This window comes from Coenobita brevimanus, chromosome 100, assembly GCF_032717465.1.
Source record: "Coenobita brevimanus isolate Jiangsu-jjx chromosome 100, ASM3271746v2, whole genome shotgun sequence".
Classification (NCBI taxonomy): domain Eukaryota; kingdom Metazoa; phylum Arthropoda; class Malacostraca; order Decapoda; family Coenobitidae; genus Coenobita; species Coenobita brevimanus.
This window is the reverse complement of record NC_137053.1, coordinates 5,647,501-5,665,000: the sequence shown is the minus strand read 5'-3', so window position 1 is coordinate 5,665,000 and position 17,500 is coordinate 5,647,501. Positions and strand designations below refer to the sequence as shown.

Below are 17,500 nucleotides of genomic sequence, written 5' to 3'. Positions count from 1 at the left end.
ACACACACACACACTTAACCCACCGTCACCCAATCACCCTCTCCTCACAAACACACACTCATGTTTATGCACGATTGGTTGGTGTCCCCAGTTCTTTCTTTTTTTTTCCCCTCACCCTCCATTTTTCGCACACTCCCGCTTGTCCGTGTTATCAAATGAACTCCCGCAAAACTTCACTCTGTCCGCACTGTGAAAATCTGGGCAGTTGCGGCGGACGAGTGAACACGTTGGTGAGTGCTGAGGCTTGCTGATTACCTTGTACACCTGTCACCAACCTTCACTGGGTCTTTTTTGGGGAGGCTGGGGTGCTTTTTGGGGGGCTTTTTTTAGGAGTGAGAGAGAGAGACACACACACACACACACACACACACACACACACACACAACTTATGGATAGTGCAGAAATTGAAAGTGATGTGTAATTCTGTAGCGATCGATTTTAGACACCACTTCTGTTTGTGTTGTACGTTTTCTGTTGCCATTTCTGACTCTCATTTTCTTATTTGTTTGTGTAAAAGTTCGTTCGTCGATCATAAATTCTTTACTAGTCACACCTTTAGTATAAAATCTGTTATATTGTTTTTCCTGTTAACTCTGGACGATTTTTCTCAGCTTAGGATAGGTTTTTGGAACTGAAAAGTTTGAATTATATCCTTGCCTTACCACTCCTTGTCCCCTCAAAGGTTGATTGAGAGAAGCTTCAGCCTACAGTCCATTGCGTTCACATCGAGACGAACCTGAGGCTGCTACTTCTACTACTACTACTACTACTACGACGACGACGACGACGACGACGACCACACAAGTTGTTTTCCGTAAGCATAACAATCTCTTGGCACCTTGTTGTCCTCTTCGTGATTTCGCCTCCTCACCAGGATGATATAATTTTTTTTATTCGTGGTGCCACCTCTTTTAATCCTTGGAGCTTCTCATTCTTGAATCTAACATGGAAAGATCACATTATCTGCCTTGCAAAATCGTCTTCCAAGAGACTGGATGTGCTAAGCCGACTCCGTGTTCTCTTTACCCTGCCCAGCGGTTGACTTTGTACAGGGTATTATTTGCCTCTGTGTTGAGTACAATTCTCGTGTGTGGGGATGGAGGCTCTTCATCTACATTTCCAAATAGGGTGGAGTCAAAGGCTTTTCGTTTCATTATTATCTCTCCTTTTTCTGATTCCCTTCAACCCCTGTCTTCCTTGCCGCAGTTTTCCATCTTTATCTCTAAACTCTCACCATCATAATAACCTCTGCCTTTTTAACTGTCTGCTTACATCCCTCCTCCATTACGGCGACGCAAAGAAACCGTCTCTTGTGGTTATAATATGGAATTTGATGACCGTAAGTTATGAGGTATGCATGAGTCTCCCATTCAAACCAGCCCTTCAGTCTGGGTACACTTTATGAGGTGAGAGGAGGTAGGGATGTTATTCAGTATAGGTTTCGGAGTGATTCCCATATCACTCCCTTCTCTGCCTCCCGAAAAAAATTCCATGGCATCCGTGGTCCCAATTCGCATCGTCCTCTGAAGAAGTAAGAGCAATGTCGCCTGAGTGAGTAGGCTAGATGTGAAAAATGTTAATGACTCGGGTACTTAGAGGCGAGGAGCATTCCGTAAAACAACACTTAAAAATTGTCCTGAAAACCCAGTGCTATGTATGTAATTGGATTTGTGAAGCCAAGTGGTGGTGTTTGTGGGCCATCTTTCACACGGAGCTGATTAGGCTGTTGTGATTTGATGGTCAAGAACGTGAAAAACTCCTCTTTGCTGAAATTGGTAGACTGGAATGCCAACACACACACACACACACACACACACACACACACACACACACACACACACACACACACACACACACACACACACACAAAGCCAATTTCACGATCATTTTCACCCAAAATTCTGTCAAGCTCCTCTCTCCGTACCTGCCTTTGTTAAATGAATCGGTTTGAAGTTGCAGGAGTTTTTCTTGCATTGTCTGTTCATCTACTCCGGACGAAAAGGTCAACAAAAGGGATTCCTCTCATCTATTGCCTTGGGAAACTGATTAAGAATTTCAATTTCTAGTGACTCCATACACCAAAATTTACGCCATGTCCCCTGTGAGAAATGCATTATAGTCCCCGGTTGTAGGATGTAGGGCATAGGCGGGATAGTAATCGATAGTGGGAATTGATGGTGAGAGGGTCGCTATGGTGTCCTCGTCGTTATTGATGTTGCGCTGCTGCCTTACCTACTGACTTCACCTCACCTACACACCGTACTCTGATCACTGTAGCTTGGCCTAATCATTCCACCTCACCTATACACTATACTTTATTCACTCTTTCTTGACCTATTCACTGCACCTCACCTTCACACGACACTCCGTTCACTCTAACTTGGCCTAAGAATACTGTCTCCCCGTTTCACCTACTCACTACACTCTTTTCACTCTAACTTGTCCTAAGAATATGCTATCTTTCTTGAATGCTGAGCTGGAACGTAAGATCAACACAAACATATGATGCTAATAGTGAAGAATTGTAATGGAAAGGCTGTAGAGCTGTAGTATTATCGTATTCTGCCACAGAGGTATGCGAGCATCAAAAGGACGAAAATCTTTGCCAAGTGAGAGTGAACGAAGTATAGATTTCAACAATTATCACACTCCATAATTGTTATTATTATTTTTTTCTATCCTTATTTGCTGGAGGGGGACGCCTTCACGTGGTGGCACCGAAATAATCTGGTGACTCCACTGTCTGGTCATACAAACGTCCCTCAGTTCCCTCCCTATCCCCCAAAAGGAGGATAGTGAACTACAGAAGTATAGCTTAGCCTGCAGTCAACTGGGTTCACATTCAGATGAGTCCGGGGTTGCAGCTGCATCTATTACTACTACTACTACTACTACTGCTACTACTACTACTACTGCTACTACTACTACTACTATTACTACGACTGCTACTACTACTACTACTACTACTTAAAACAGTATTGACCTACCTTCTTAATTGCTGCAATAACCTTACTTATAAACAGAGCACTGATACCCATTTAACACTGCAGTGATACACACAGTAATACACATATTTAATACAACCCTCATTCCCATTGAACACAGCACTGATACGCAAAATAACACATATACACACTCCTAATATAACACTAACACAATATCTCTTACAGATTTCACTAACCATCCTATTTAACACAGCACCGACGCCCACTTAACACCTCTACCCCGCACCTAACACAGCACACACTCGTCACCTGCCATTTTATATACCATCGCCCCTAACTCTCTCATGATAGGGGCAGCTCTAGTATTCCAGCTGACGCCAGACGATTTTATTCAGCTGAGAGTGAGTCATAGGAGCCAGGGAGAGTTCATGTATCTACTCCTTCCCTTATGTACTCCTCCACTCCTCCCTTCCCTCTCCTTCTTGGTCCTCCTCTTCTCACTCCCCCAAACTAAATCATTTCCTATTTTAATCATTTCCTAACTGCTTCACTTCCCATGTAAATCATTTCCTAACTCCGTCATTTTCTAACTCTGTCATTTTCCAGTTACATCGTTTCCTCTCTCAGTCATTTCCCAACTTCCTTTTCCTGACTGCATCATTTTCCATCCTTTCCTAATCGCTTCATATTCTCGCCGCAGCCTTCCTAACTGCGTCATTTCTCCATGCATCATTTCCTAACTCCATCTTTCCTCATTTCCTAGCGATATAGTTTCCCCAGCGCCTCGGTGGCATGGTAGGGAGAGGTCTTGGGTGAGGAGAGGGTAAAGTAGCCCACCAAACGTCGAATCTAATGGCCGATTTTTTCTTTTTTACGCTGCCTGAAAAATAGGGTGGTTTCCATGAACTTAAATGATCTGGATTACTTTAGCCTGGCCTCGGCCCCCTACCAGTACAGGGTGGTTCATAAGTGTGTTACAGTTTATAGGTTTTTTCTTTTTCCCTAAGAGTGGGTAACAGACGTATAAGTCACTCTGTCTGTCAGGCAAGAGAGCCAAGTGACAGCAGTAGACAGCAGGGACAGACAGCAGCCTCTTATGATACTCGTTCTGTTAGGTGGTGATGAGGGGAGGAGAGATGAGAGCTGTGACAAGTACGAGGAGTGATGGGACTCAGGGAACGAGCTATCAAGTGTATATGACAAGATTCTGACACACAAATGACGATGATGGTAATAATGATGATAATAATAATAATAATAATAATAATAATAATAATAATAATATAATGATAAAATAATATAATAATAATGATAACAACAACAACAACAACAACAATAATAATAATAATAATAATAATGATAAAACACACACACACACACACACACACACACACACACACACACACACACACACAAAGATACAAGAAGGAGCATGAAGAAAACTTAAATCGAGACTGCTAGGGATTTCCCACAGATGGATAAAATCGTCTGGTGTCGCCCTAATTAAAATTCCTTAGTGTATCAGCAGCACAGAAAGGATGACTAGAGGAAGATGTTGAAGTCCTTTAACACAGAGGAATGCCCAGACGATTTGTGGGGTAGGTGGCTTTAGGTGAAGAGAGGGGGGACTCTACCCTTTGTCGATTATTGAGAGAGAGAGAGAGAGGGGGGGGGGGATCAGTCCACGTCCCTGCATCAATAACAAGGATTTCTCTCAGCTGAACAAAATCTCATGAGGTCAGCCTGAATGAAATAATCCAGCACACTACCAGCATCGAAATCTCTCTCTCTCTCTCTCTCTCTCTCTCTCTCTCTCTCTCTCTCTCTCTCTCTCTCTCTCTCTCATACTTACAGTTTTTATCCTACGGCAAGACAGGTGTGCGACTTACCTGTAAAAGTAAAAGAAAAAAATCAGCAGTGCAAAAAAATCTACAATATTTTTTACTATAGTCTAATTATTTCACCTGACACAAGGGGCGACTCCCAAGACAGAAACGTTAAGGCCTGTTTACATGAAATTCGATGCCTCAAGTCATGGGATACGATTGAGTCTCCTTGGTTGCTAGTCAAATCAACCTACCACTCTGACTATATTTGGATTTTAACTGAAATAATTAAGGTTTTTGGCATTTACGTCAGGTTGTAAAAAAGTCATTATGATACATAATAATAATGTCAATAATAACAGTGACATAATAATTCAGTAAATGTGTAAATAAAAGAGAGCAGAAGGAGGAGGAGACCAGGGATGAGATGGAGAGATGGAGTGGAGAGAGAGAGATAACAGAGAAGGGGTGTGTGCCTTGGAGGGAGGGTAGTCAAATGGTAGAGAACAGAGCTACGTGGAGGCGATTTGCTTGTGGCCATCCCTTACGGGCTTAAATGTGGCAATGAATAGATAACTAGGTAGATAAACAGAAATGTGGATTTTTTTTTTGGGGGGGTATGAGTAAAAATGTCGTATTCTCTTAAGCAACATTTTTATTATTGCGAGATTTATATTTTCGTTACGTTATTACTGTCTCTGAGCGATTTATTCAGAATACGTGAGACCATTCGTATTAATGGGGTTGTGTATGGCCCTCATTAACCCCTTCATTAACAGGGATCCCTAATGAGCGGAATATAATTATCTGGCTGCATCAAGGACAGGTTAAATAAGAAAATAATGGAGTTACGTACATTTATATACTTAAGAGATATATATATTTTTTCTTAACCCCATCATTACGAGGGAAAAAAAAGCTAAAGAAAGGTCACTAACAAAAAAGAAAAAGAAAGAAAGAATGAATGAATGAAAGAAAGAAAGGAAGATAGAAAAGAGAAAAGAAGAGAAAGAAGGAAGGAAGGAAGAGAGAAAAGAGAAATATCAGACAACACAAATGATGTCCTCAGTCTAGAGTGTTTAAAGCGAAGGGACACACACACACACACACACACACACACACACATCAGAAACGAAAATCCAATCTGTATGGGGAGGAAACGCACTGAGTCTCACAGTCTTACCGGTCCTAGGAAAAAAAGGAGGAAAAGGGAAAAAAGTTGTGTAGGAAGTAGAGGAGGTAAAATATAGAGTAGAGTGAGGAAAGACGGTTTTTTTTAGGCTAATCAATTTTCCCGCCCTCCACTTGGCCGTCTAAGTTGTCCAGAGTTGTGAAGAGAGAGAGAGAGAGAGAGAGAGGAAGGGGAGAGAGAATGTGTATGTGTGGGGGGATGTGTGTACGTGTGGGGGAGAATGTGTGTTTGTGTGTGTGTGTGTGTGTGTGTGTGTGTGTGTGTGTGTGCGCGCGTTATAGAGTTACACAAATCATTCAGATCAAATGGTCCATGCGAGGAGACCCAGCCTAAAAAAGTTATATAAGTTCTACTCCCAGACTAATACAGAGAGAGGGAGAGAGAGAGAGAGAGAGAGAGAGAGAGAGAGAGAGAGAGAGAGAGAGAGAGAGAGAGAGAGAGAGAGAGAGAGAGAATGAAAAGGCGAGAGAGGGGAAGAGAGAGACAGTGAATGGATGAGAGGAAGGGAGCATGGGAAGGAGGGTGAGAAGTGAGAGAGAAGCCAAGTGGGTTCAGGAAGATTAAAAGAAAGGGGAGAGAGAGAGAGAGAGAGAGACAGAGACAGACAGACAGACAGACAGACAGAAAGGCAGTACTGCGAGGAGGAAGTTTGATAAAGAAAAGTCACTGAGTAGAAAAAATGAGCAAGGGGAAGGAGGAGAAGGGGAGGAGGAGGAAGACGGGTGAGGAGGAAGAGGAGGAGGTGGAAAGCAACTATGATCCGTTCATTTTAACATGGCCCTAAAATTGTCATCTCTCTATCTTAAATGCTGAGCTGTAAGAAGAGACTAGGGTTAGAATATAATGCTGGTCACGAAGAAGTGCTATGGAAAGGATGTGGAGCCGTCGTTGTGACTCATTCAGTCACTTGGTTACGAGAAATAAGCTGCAAAAGAAAATGTTCGTTGTAAAATAAAGAGGAACTTAGATATTTTGTTAATGAGGGTTTTAATAATGTGGTAAAATGTATTGGGAGGAAAAGTATGAAGGACTATATAGTGTTTATGGCACTTCTGGATCAGGAAAAGGCATACGACAAAGTAGATCAAAAAGGATCGTAGAAGGTTTTACGCATGTACGTACGGTGCAAATGGTAAGCTACTAGGTGCCGTCAAGAGTTTTTATGATGGTAGTGAGGCATGTGTAAGGGTTAATGGGCATCTAAGTGAATGGTTCACGATCACTGTGGGCGTGCGACAAGGTTGTGTGATGTCCCCATGGTTGTTCAATATATATATATATATATATATATATATATATATATATATATATATATATATATATATGGATGGGGTGATGAGAGAAGTAAAAACACGAGTAATGAAGAGAGGAATGGCGTTGGTAATGAATGGTGATGGATGGATTATCTCAAAAATGTTGTATGCTGATGATGCAATGCTACTTGCAAATACCGGACAAGAACTTGATAGACAAGTGCAGAGTTTGTTTATGTGTGTGAGCGTCGTGCCTTGAGAATACTGTAAATGTAGAGATGAGTAAAGTGATGGTTATTGAGGGAGAAGGTAACTCACACTATCCCTGTGTGATGTTCCAGTGAATGGAGAGAGACTGGAACTGGTGAGAGAGTGCTCAAATACCTGGGTACAGTGATAGAAAAGAGAGGAAAATGTGCAAAGGAAGTGGAAAGCAGAATGACGCAAGGAATAAAAGTAGCTGGTCCTATGAAGGCCTTGATAAGAAACAGAGGCTTGAGTGTTGCAGCTGCGCGAAACTTACATGAAGGAGTGTTGGTGCCAACTTTAACTTATGGATGTGAGACAATGGTGTGGCATGAAAATGAAAAGTCAAGAGAGAGCAGTGGAGATGGGACTGCTGAGGAATGTATGTGGAGTACAGGGAGTGGATTGCATACGAAATAATGTGATTCGTGAAAGATGCGGAGTAAGGAAGTCGGTGGACACCAGAATCGAAGAGGGTGTACTGAGATGGTATGGTCATGTGCAGAGAATGGATAACAAGAGTGGTGAAAAAGGTATATCTGAGCGAATTTGAAAGAGGAAGGAGAGGAGTTAGGCCAATGAGAAGGTGGAGGGATATTGTAGATGAGTGTATGAGGAAGAGAGGTTTGGAATTCGGTGAGGCTAGGGGAATGACAAGAGATCGAGCTTGCTAGATGAATATTGTGAGGAGAAGCGCATGGTTATGGATTTGGCACCCCTTTTTAACGTGACAGCGTTCGGATTGACTCTGTCGGATACGTTTATGTGAAGCTACAGAATGTGGTTAAAGTTGTTGGCATATCAGATACAGCCAGGATTCCCGGGGCTTGAATGATTAGTGAATGGAAGCGTGGCCCATTGAGCTGGGCAAATTTTGGCTGTCTGGACGTTGCTACTCCTCACCCTGCCTTAGGGTGGGAAAGGAGGACCGGATGATGATGATGATGATGATTATGATGATGATGATGATGATGAGTAAGATGATAAAGAGAAGGAAAGAAAATGGAAAGGAGAGAGAGAGAGACCGGGAAAGGAAGATTAACAAAGTAACACCTCAGTTTTAATCGCCTTTTTTGACAGTCATTTTTGCCTTTGGCCCTCAGTAAATTACGGATAAAACTGCCCATTGTCGTTCCATTTCTGACTATAAAACTGATTTTCCAGTTCTTTTTTTTTTTTTTACCTTATTTATAGCTCTCGTTTTAAGGAAGAAGTTGAAATTGAAGTGCATTTTGAGAAACATATATATATACACAGAAAGAAAAGATGAGAGGGTAAAATGAAATAAGAGAAAGGAAAGGCAGGGAAAGTGAAGAGGAGAATGAGAGAGAGAGAGAGAGAGAGAGGGAGAGGGAGAGAGAGAGAGTAAGGGTGAGTAGGCTTCTTATCCAAACTTTCTGACAGCCACGAAATATCCAAAGATTGAGGTGGTGGGGGCTGGACCAGTGGAGGGGAGAGGGGGGGTAGGGTAAGTGGACTTGCTGGGTGGGGTGGGGTGTGTGGAGGGGTTGGGGGGAAGGGAGGGGGGGAGGGCTTTTCTCCTTACACTTCGCATTGGCCTCCTGTTCTCGTGGCTCTAACAGGCTCCCAAGCTCTTTCGCCTTATTACACATCCTTTATTATTTCTGTACTTCTTTCACCTTAACCTGGCCCAGATTTTCAGGATTTCGTAGATCATTAAGAAAGACATTGTTATAGCTCTGCATCCTTTCCATAGCACTTCTTCATGACTAGCATAATGTTGTATACTCTTTTTACTCTAACGACCTAAAATTGCTATCTTTCCATCTTGAGTATTGACTTGTGCCGATGGATAATCACCACAATATGATGCTAGTCATGAAGAAGTGCTATGGAAAGAATATAAAGCCTAGTGGTGTCTTTTTCTGGCACTGAGTTACGTGATAAAAGCTGCAGAGGGACGAAAATATGGACCAAGTTAAGGCGAAAGAACTATAGTATTTATCTAGCGTTAAACTCATCATTCAAGACAGATGGGAAGCTTGGCCAGGTTAGAGTGAAAAGAGTATAGAGATTTCCGTTTATTTGCAGCCTATTTCCCGTAGTTTTGTGGCAGAATAAGACAGTATGTAGCTTTTTATAACTTTCACAGCACTTCTTCGTGACTAACACCATATCCTAGTGTAATCTTTAATAACAGCTCAGCATTCAAGGTGGAGAGATGGCAGTTTTGCGCCCAGTTAAGTGAGCAGAGTGTAGTTTGTTTTTGGTTAGGGATAGTTAATGTTCAGGTATTTAAGAATAAGAGGGGCAAATGAGAGAGAGAGAGAGAGAGAGAGAGAGAGAGAGAGGGTAATATATAGCACCTTCTCCTTTGCCAGTGTGTTTATGCATAGGTTACGTTATCTCGTATTTGATATTAACGCAGTCTGTGGCGATATAATAACATAAAAACAACATATAAAAGTACACTAAAATTTACCAGTCATTAAGGGAGAAGTGCTTGGTAGCCTTATAAATAGACACCACAGGACTTTGACTCAGGCCAGACAAGCGTAGAATATTAGGACTGAAGACAGTTTTACATGCGTCTTCGTGACCTTAGCGACCGAAGGCATTTGCTCTGGCGGGGACGTGGCGCTGTTTCCCCTTCGCAGGAGCGTAAAAGTGACTGAAGTACCATACCTCAGTGAACATCTACAGTAGGTTCCCCCTCACATAAATACAAAAACTCTACGCACTCTGAAACCCACGTTTCGTCGCCAGAGCACAGAAATGGCCATGACACCTCCTCAGCGGACATCAACCTGGTCCAAATTCGGAAAGTCAATTATTGGACCCTTTCGGTTACGTGTACATATTTTTTAAGGTTGTGAGTGTTATTTAAGACATCAAAAGCCCTGTCGCCTGTCCAGCTTTTCTCTTCATGGACTTTGAAATTCAGCACACTTTTTCAAATGCCAAGGAAAGAGAGGCAGGAGAGGAGGCTGAACTTTTGGTCCCGACTGTACATAATATACATTTACTCATGTACAAACTCAGCGTCACTTGTATATTAGATAATTCATTTCTCAAGATTAAATTTTAGATCAGTGTTACATTATACAACGCGGTGTTCCCTTTCAGTGTGTGTGTGTGTGTGTGTGTGTGTGTGTGTGTGTGTGTGTGTGTGTGTGTGTGTGTGTGTGTGTGTGTGTAATTCACCGGGTCGGTCGGAATCACTTGATGGTCGTGATCGTCAGCTTTTACCCTCACGGGAAGGAGCTGAAAGCTCATATAGTCCGATCTAAGGGCAAGGCTGTGACCTTCACACACGCATACACCCGTCTCCTTGCTCAAGGGGGACAGTAACCACCCAATCCGTCAGTGAATCTTTTCGCAACCTGGGCGAGTCGCGAACTCCCGTCCACCAGTTGGCAAGCGAGAACGTTACCACTGCACCAGCGAGTGTGTGTGTGTGTGTGCGTGTGTGTGTGTGTCCTGCTGCAGAGACAACAGGAAATAAGTTAAGATCGGATTATTGGCTGACTAATGTGAACTTGTAGAACTGATTCCCCACTCCCTCGCCACCACCTCTAATCCTTCTCCCCTCTCCCCCCACTCCCCTGTTTCTATCCCCTCTTCTCCCCTCCCCCGTTCCTCATCCCTCCCCCCACTCGTTCCTCTCTCTTATCTCTCTCCCTCCGCCAGGTCCTTTCCTCTCCTATCCCTTCCCAAGTTCCTCACCTTCCCCTCATCCCGCTTCACCTTTCTTTCTCTCCCCTTCTTCCTTTCCCCTCTCCTCCCCTCTTCTTCTCCTCTCCTCTCCCTCCCCCCTTCCTCTCCCCTCTCCTTTCAACTCGCTAAAACTGCATTCAAAGAAGTTTTTGCCATCGTGACGCCCAAGTGACTGACAAGGATAGCGGCCGATTAAAACACTCTCGCTAACCTTTTCACGACTTCCCGGGTGTGATTTCTCGTGTGTTGCAGGGACGGCTCTGGTAGTGTTATTAATTTGTCTTGCAGTTTATTCATCTCTGTTCTCACTGCCACACCCACACCCACACCAGCAGACTGAGCCGCGCAATACCAATCGTAAAATTATGTGAGGGACTACTTGGCCTAAGTGAAAGGGTTGACTATACTGATTTTACTCTAGCCTGGCCTGAAACTGCCACCCCTCCATCTTGAATGCTGAGTTGTAACACTAAATTAACACTGGAATATGATGCTGGTCACGAAGAAGTGCCCTGAAAATGATGCAAAACTGTAATACTGTCTTTTTCTTTTCTTTTTTGCCACTGATCTATCTGAAAATAAGCCACATAAGGACGACAATCTGGGCCAACTTAAGGTGTAAGAAGTATAGGCTGAAGGGAACGGACTAACTAGTGTACGTTCAGAGTTTAATATACAGAAAATAACTATCTATCTATCTATTGCTAGACGCCTTAATCCCGTAGGGGGTGGCCACAAATAAATCGCCTCCATGTCGCCCTGTCCCCCGCCATTTCACTACCCTGCTCCTAGCTCACACATCACTTTCTCATATACCTCTCCACTCCATCCCTCCAGCTCATCCTTGGCCTCCCCTTCCCTCTCTGCCCCTGCACCTCACTCACATACACTCTCCTCGTCAGTCTCTCGCTTTCCATCCTCTCCAAGTGGCCAAACTGATAATCCTATAATAATGACAAACACTGGCCTGATTTAGTACATTCAGATCAAACATTACAAATTAAATATCGCTAGTAAGATAAGATAAATCAGGGTACATGAATTTAATAAGTTTTTGGAACATGTGAAAAATATATATATCGTTTGTGAAGTCTGATAATTAAAGTTTGTGCAAAGTGAATGAGGTAGGGAGTGAATGGAGTGTGCCGGAGTGTGTAGTCAGCTTTAACGTGCAGCTTTGAAACAGAATTGCATATTTACAGTTCAGTGCAAGATTATTTACCTTTCCTGCTCTTACCTCTTCACTCCCACGACTTACAGCCATGAGCAAGAGTTCCCCGTCACTTCTCCCCCCGGGGTGTGGCAGTGGAAGGTGTTACATGAATTATTTTCGTGAGGGTACAGGCAGACAAAAAAGTATGTGATGCAAGGATATTCTCTGTCGGTTTGGAAGGAGTGGGATATGTGGAAGACAGGACACAAGGCTGGCAGGGGATTGTATGCGAACTTTTGCCTGTGACTGTATTTTTATGATTTGTTTAACTTCTTCACACCGATGACGCATTTCCCCGAGTTTGCCCTTCCTACCTCCAGGCGATTTTAGTCAGCTTCGGGGCGGTCTTTCGTACTGAAGGGGTTAATTAGGAATGTATCTAACCCCTCGAATTTGAAATGTCCCTCCTGAGCTGAGTAAAATCGTCTGAAGGCAACAAGAATAGATTAAAAAATAGATAAATGAAGGTGGTCCATATATAGCTCTCCTTTTTCACTCCGCCAGGTGTCCTCTCGTGTGTTGTGGGGACGGCTTAGCGTTTCCGGTGTCCATCCCACATCATACGCCTTTCCTACCTTCACTGCAATACCTGCGACCACACCAGCAGACTGAACCATCCCAGCAACGCACTGGATCCCACCACGTGAGTCTTTATCGAAGGGTTACGTGCCACCTTGTAAATATCTCATCGGACTGAAGGGGTTAGTGCTGTGTCCAGTCGATTTTGTTTACCAGAAAATCGATAGTGTTAATATATCTCTCATTCTCGCTCCCACCAGACGATTTTTCATTCAGCTTAGGAAGGGTTTTTGGTGTTGAGGGGGTTTGTTAAGGCGGTATATGGTGCTGGTGAGGAGCGCCTTCACGTGGTGGCACTGGTTAAACTGGGTGGCTCCTCTGCCCAGCTGTGGAAAGTATCCGTGAACCCCCTCCCTATCCCCCAAAAGGAGAATGGTGGATTGCCAGAGGAGGGCAACTGCAGCCTGCAGTCGATTGGGTTCACGATTGAGATCTAGGGCTGCCACTACTACTACGACAACAACAACAGCAGCAACAACAACGACAACATCAACAACAACAACCTTCCTAACTTCTCGAAAACCCCTCCCTTGTACTATCCTTGTCTCATTCTTGCCTGTTAGTGTATTCTTGCCGCCTCCAGACGATTTTATTCAGCTGAAGACATACCCTTCGTGTTGGAGGGGTTGAGGAAGGCTTAATCCAACCTCTCCAGTTCGAACAATCTCCTTGAAGGTGAACAGAATCGTCTGGAAGAAGAAGAACAAGAGAGAGAGAGAGAGAGAGAGAGAGAGAGAAATGTGTCCAGGTTGTTTTAAGTGAACGGATCGTAAATTTGTAATACACTTTTTTTTTCTCATTTTTGCAGCCTCTACGCCGTGACTCTTTCTTTCTTCATTAAACACACACACACACACACACACACACACACACACACACACACACACACACACACACACACACACACACAATTAATCCCTTAAATCCAATGACATGGTTTTTAATTTACTCTTGTTACCTCCTAGCGATTTTTCTTTTTTCTTTATTATTTTTCTTTTCCACTTTTTTTTTTACTTCGGAGAGATATTTCGAACTAGAGGTGTGAGACATAGCCTCAATTATCTCCTTCAGGATAGATTTGAGCAGATTAATTGTCTTGTGAAATTAATATGAACAAGAATAGAATGCTCTGGGACCTTCTGCGAGACCCTTGTTTCAAACTGTTTGCTGTAAAAAGTCAATAGTTGTCAGCTGACACCTGTGTTTCAGCTGATAGCACATTTGGATTCTCCATGTCAAGTAGCCTCATATGGGACCACTCTTATGTCTCAGTAGAATTACGTACTTTTACTAAAGTTGTCGCTGGATGGCGCCACCTTAGGCGTTAGCTGATGGCAGATTTGGATTCTCCACGTCATATTACCTTAAATGGTACCACTTTCATGTCTCAAAGGCCTCCTTTTAACAATCCGCCAGAAGCAGAAGCAGAAGAAGAAGAAGAACGCTGGCTTCTCATTGACTTGCTGGCTATCGCCGCAGGTAAAAAGATGTCATCATGGTGAAGGGGTTACAGACAGCCACCTACCACACTCATCACCACTAAAACATCAGTACCATCAACGCCACACTAGTACTATATCAACAAAACTTCAGTACCGTATGTACACCGCCACTACCACATCAACATCACGTCTACACCACCACTACCACATCATCTCATCAGTACCACCACCACCACATCACCATCACATATACACCACCACTAGCACATCAACACCACATCAGTACCGCGTCAGCACCTACTACAGAGTCACCAGTACAGTTAACAGAAATAATCATAACGTACAATTACCACCATAATCACCATAGCGACAAAATTATTCACCATACAGTCGTGCACCTCAATATTCATCACTATAGCTATCACACACACACACACACACACACACACACACACACACACACACACACACACACACACACACACACACACACACACACACACACACGGAATATCACAAACGGACACCCAGCTTCAACACACCCACCTGTCACACACACACACACACACACACACACACACACACACACACACACACACACACACACACACACACACACACACACACACACACACACACGGAATATCACAAACGGACACCCAGCTTCAACACCCACATGTCACACCCCACTCCACACACACACACACACACACACACACACACACACACACACACACACACACACACACACACACACACACACACACACACACACACACACAAATCCCCCTAATCTCAGTCCTCCCCTCCCTCCACCCCAAATGAGCCGATGAATTTCGCACACAAAACTTGGTCGCATATACATTCCGAAATTGGCCCAGCCCTTCCAAATTTGGGAGGGGGGGGGGGTTGAAAAATTTGGGTGAATATTTCGTCTGGCCATGGAATTAGAAAATGAGAGGTGGTGGTGATGGTGATGGTGTTGGTGGTGATAGTGGTGGTGGTAGTGGTGATGATGATATGATGAGGGTGGTGGTGGTGATGGTAGTGATGGTGATGTTGATGGTCGTGGCGATGATATGATGAGGGTGGTGGTGGTGGTGATGATGATGAGGATGGTGGTGGTGGTAGTGGTGGTGGTGGTGGTGGTAGTGATGGTGTTGGTGGTAGTGATGGTGTTGGTGGTGGTGGTGGTGGTAGTAGTGATGGTGACGGTGGTGGTGGTGGGGATGGTGATGATGGTGGATTTTTGTGGTGATGATGGTGATGGTGGAGATGGTGGTGTTGGTGATGGTGATGTTGATGGTGGTTGTGGTGGTGATCGTGGATTTTTTTAATGATGTTGGTTGTGATGATGATGGTGTGTGGTGGTAGTGGTGGTTGTGGTGTTGTGGTGATAGTGGCGACAGTTGATTTTTTTATGGTGATGGTGGAGGTGGTAGTGGTGGGATGGTTGTGGTGATAGTGGATTGTTTAGTGATGGTGTTGGTGGTGACTGGGTGAGGACAGTGTGGTGAAAGAGATGAAAGTGGTGGTGGTTGTGATGATAATGGTGGCCGTGGTGGTAGTGGTGGTGATGGGGTTAAAGATGATGGTAGTGATTGTGGTACTTGGAATTATAGTGACGGTGATGATGGTGGTGGTGATTGTGATGATAGGTGGTGATGGTGGTGGTGACTGTGATGATAAGTAGTGATGATGGGGTGGTGATTGTGATGATAAGTAGTGATGATAGGGAGATGATTGTGATAAGTAGTGATGAGGGTGGTGGTGATTGTGATGATAAGTAGCGATGATGGTGGTGGTGAGTGTGATGACAAGTAGTGATGATGGGGTGGTGATTGTGATAAGTAGTGATGATGGGGTGGTGATTGTGATAAGTAGTGATGATGGGGTGGTGATTATGATAAGTAGTGATGATGGTGGTGGTGACTGATGACAAGTAGTGATGATGGGGGTGGTTGGGGTGGGGTCGGTGATTCGGATGATGAGAATGATAGTGATGGTAATGAGGACTGTGGTGTTGGAGATGACAGCGATTGTATGGTGATGGTGATGATGATGATGGCTGTGATAATGGAGATTGTTCTGATGGTGGCTGTTAGTATAGTGATGAGTATAGTGATGATGGCTATGATGATGATGGTGTCGATGTAGCAATGAAGATGACGAAAGTGGAAAATATAGACAATAGAGAATACTAATAATATTAAAATAATCTTCAGAAATAGTAACCAAGGAAATACCTGATAATCATCATCATCATCATCATCATCGTCATCATCATCATCATACATAATAATAATAATAATAATAATAATAACAAAAATCTAAATACTGGACAAGCTGTGAATGTCTGTCTGTGCGTTTGTCCGTTTCTTTCACGAGAACGGTAATAGATAACTACTTATTTATTTATTTATTTTGCATTAGGTCGGGATAAGTCCAGGGAGTGTGAGAAAAGTACCAAAGTAAAATTTTGGCGATCGCGCACGACGAGTTGGCGAGAAATTGTCAAAAATCACTACACGCGAATATAGACGAAATAAACTTTTTCGACTTTTCGGTCAGAATTGGTCATTGTGGGTTCAGTAAGGGTATAGAACAAAAGATAATGGTATTTGCAAACATTTTGTGATGGAAAGGTTATTAGTCCCGCAGATTATTACGAGGAATCACTATTAATACAGTAATAATAATAATAATAATAATAATGATGATGATAATAATAATAATACCAGAAATAATATGTACTAAAGGACATATAAGTATAATGTCGGTCACAGAGGCAAGGGTGATAAGTGAAAAATAAACAAATCATTACCACAAATAGCAATAAATGTCGTAAATAATTACTCTAGCAGTTATCACCAGGGGGAATTACCTCGTTAGATTATTCAGTAACCAGTTCATTTTGTGCGTAAACAGGGTAGTCTGAAAATAGCGCTGCACCTGAACCTCACCCGGCTCAGTCTGCTGGAGTGGGCGCTGGCAGTGGGAGTAAGAATTGATGATGCAGGATTGACATTGATGACCTTGAGCCGTCCCCGAAACACACAGAAATGACCACCCTTTATTTATTAACACTCTCAGGCTCCGATGACTCACTCTCAAAATATTATTGTC

The 17,500-nt window shown here is 43.3% G+C and overlaps 1 protein-coding gene across 1 annotated transcript in view; it reads right to left on the bottom strand.

Annotated features, from left to right (window-relative positions):
* Positions 1-14,290, bottom strand: part of LOC145414546 (lachesin-like) — a 197,900-nt gene extending 183,610 nt beyond the window's left edge. The window contains exon 1 of the mRNA XM_080284066.1: positions 14,218-14,290. Coding sequence (XP_080140192.1) covers positions 14,218-14,290 — 73 coding nt within the window. The remainder of the gene's footprint in view (positions 1-14,217) is intronic.
* Positions 14,291-17,500: the final 3,210 nt, after the last annotated feature.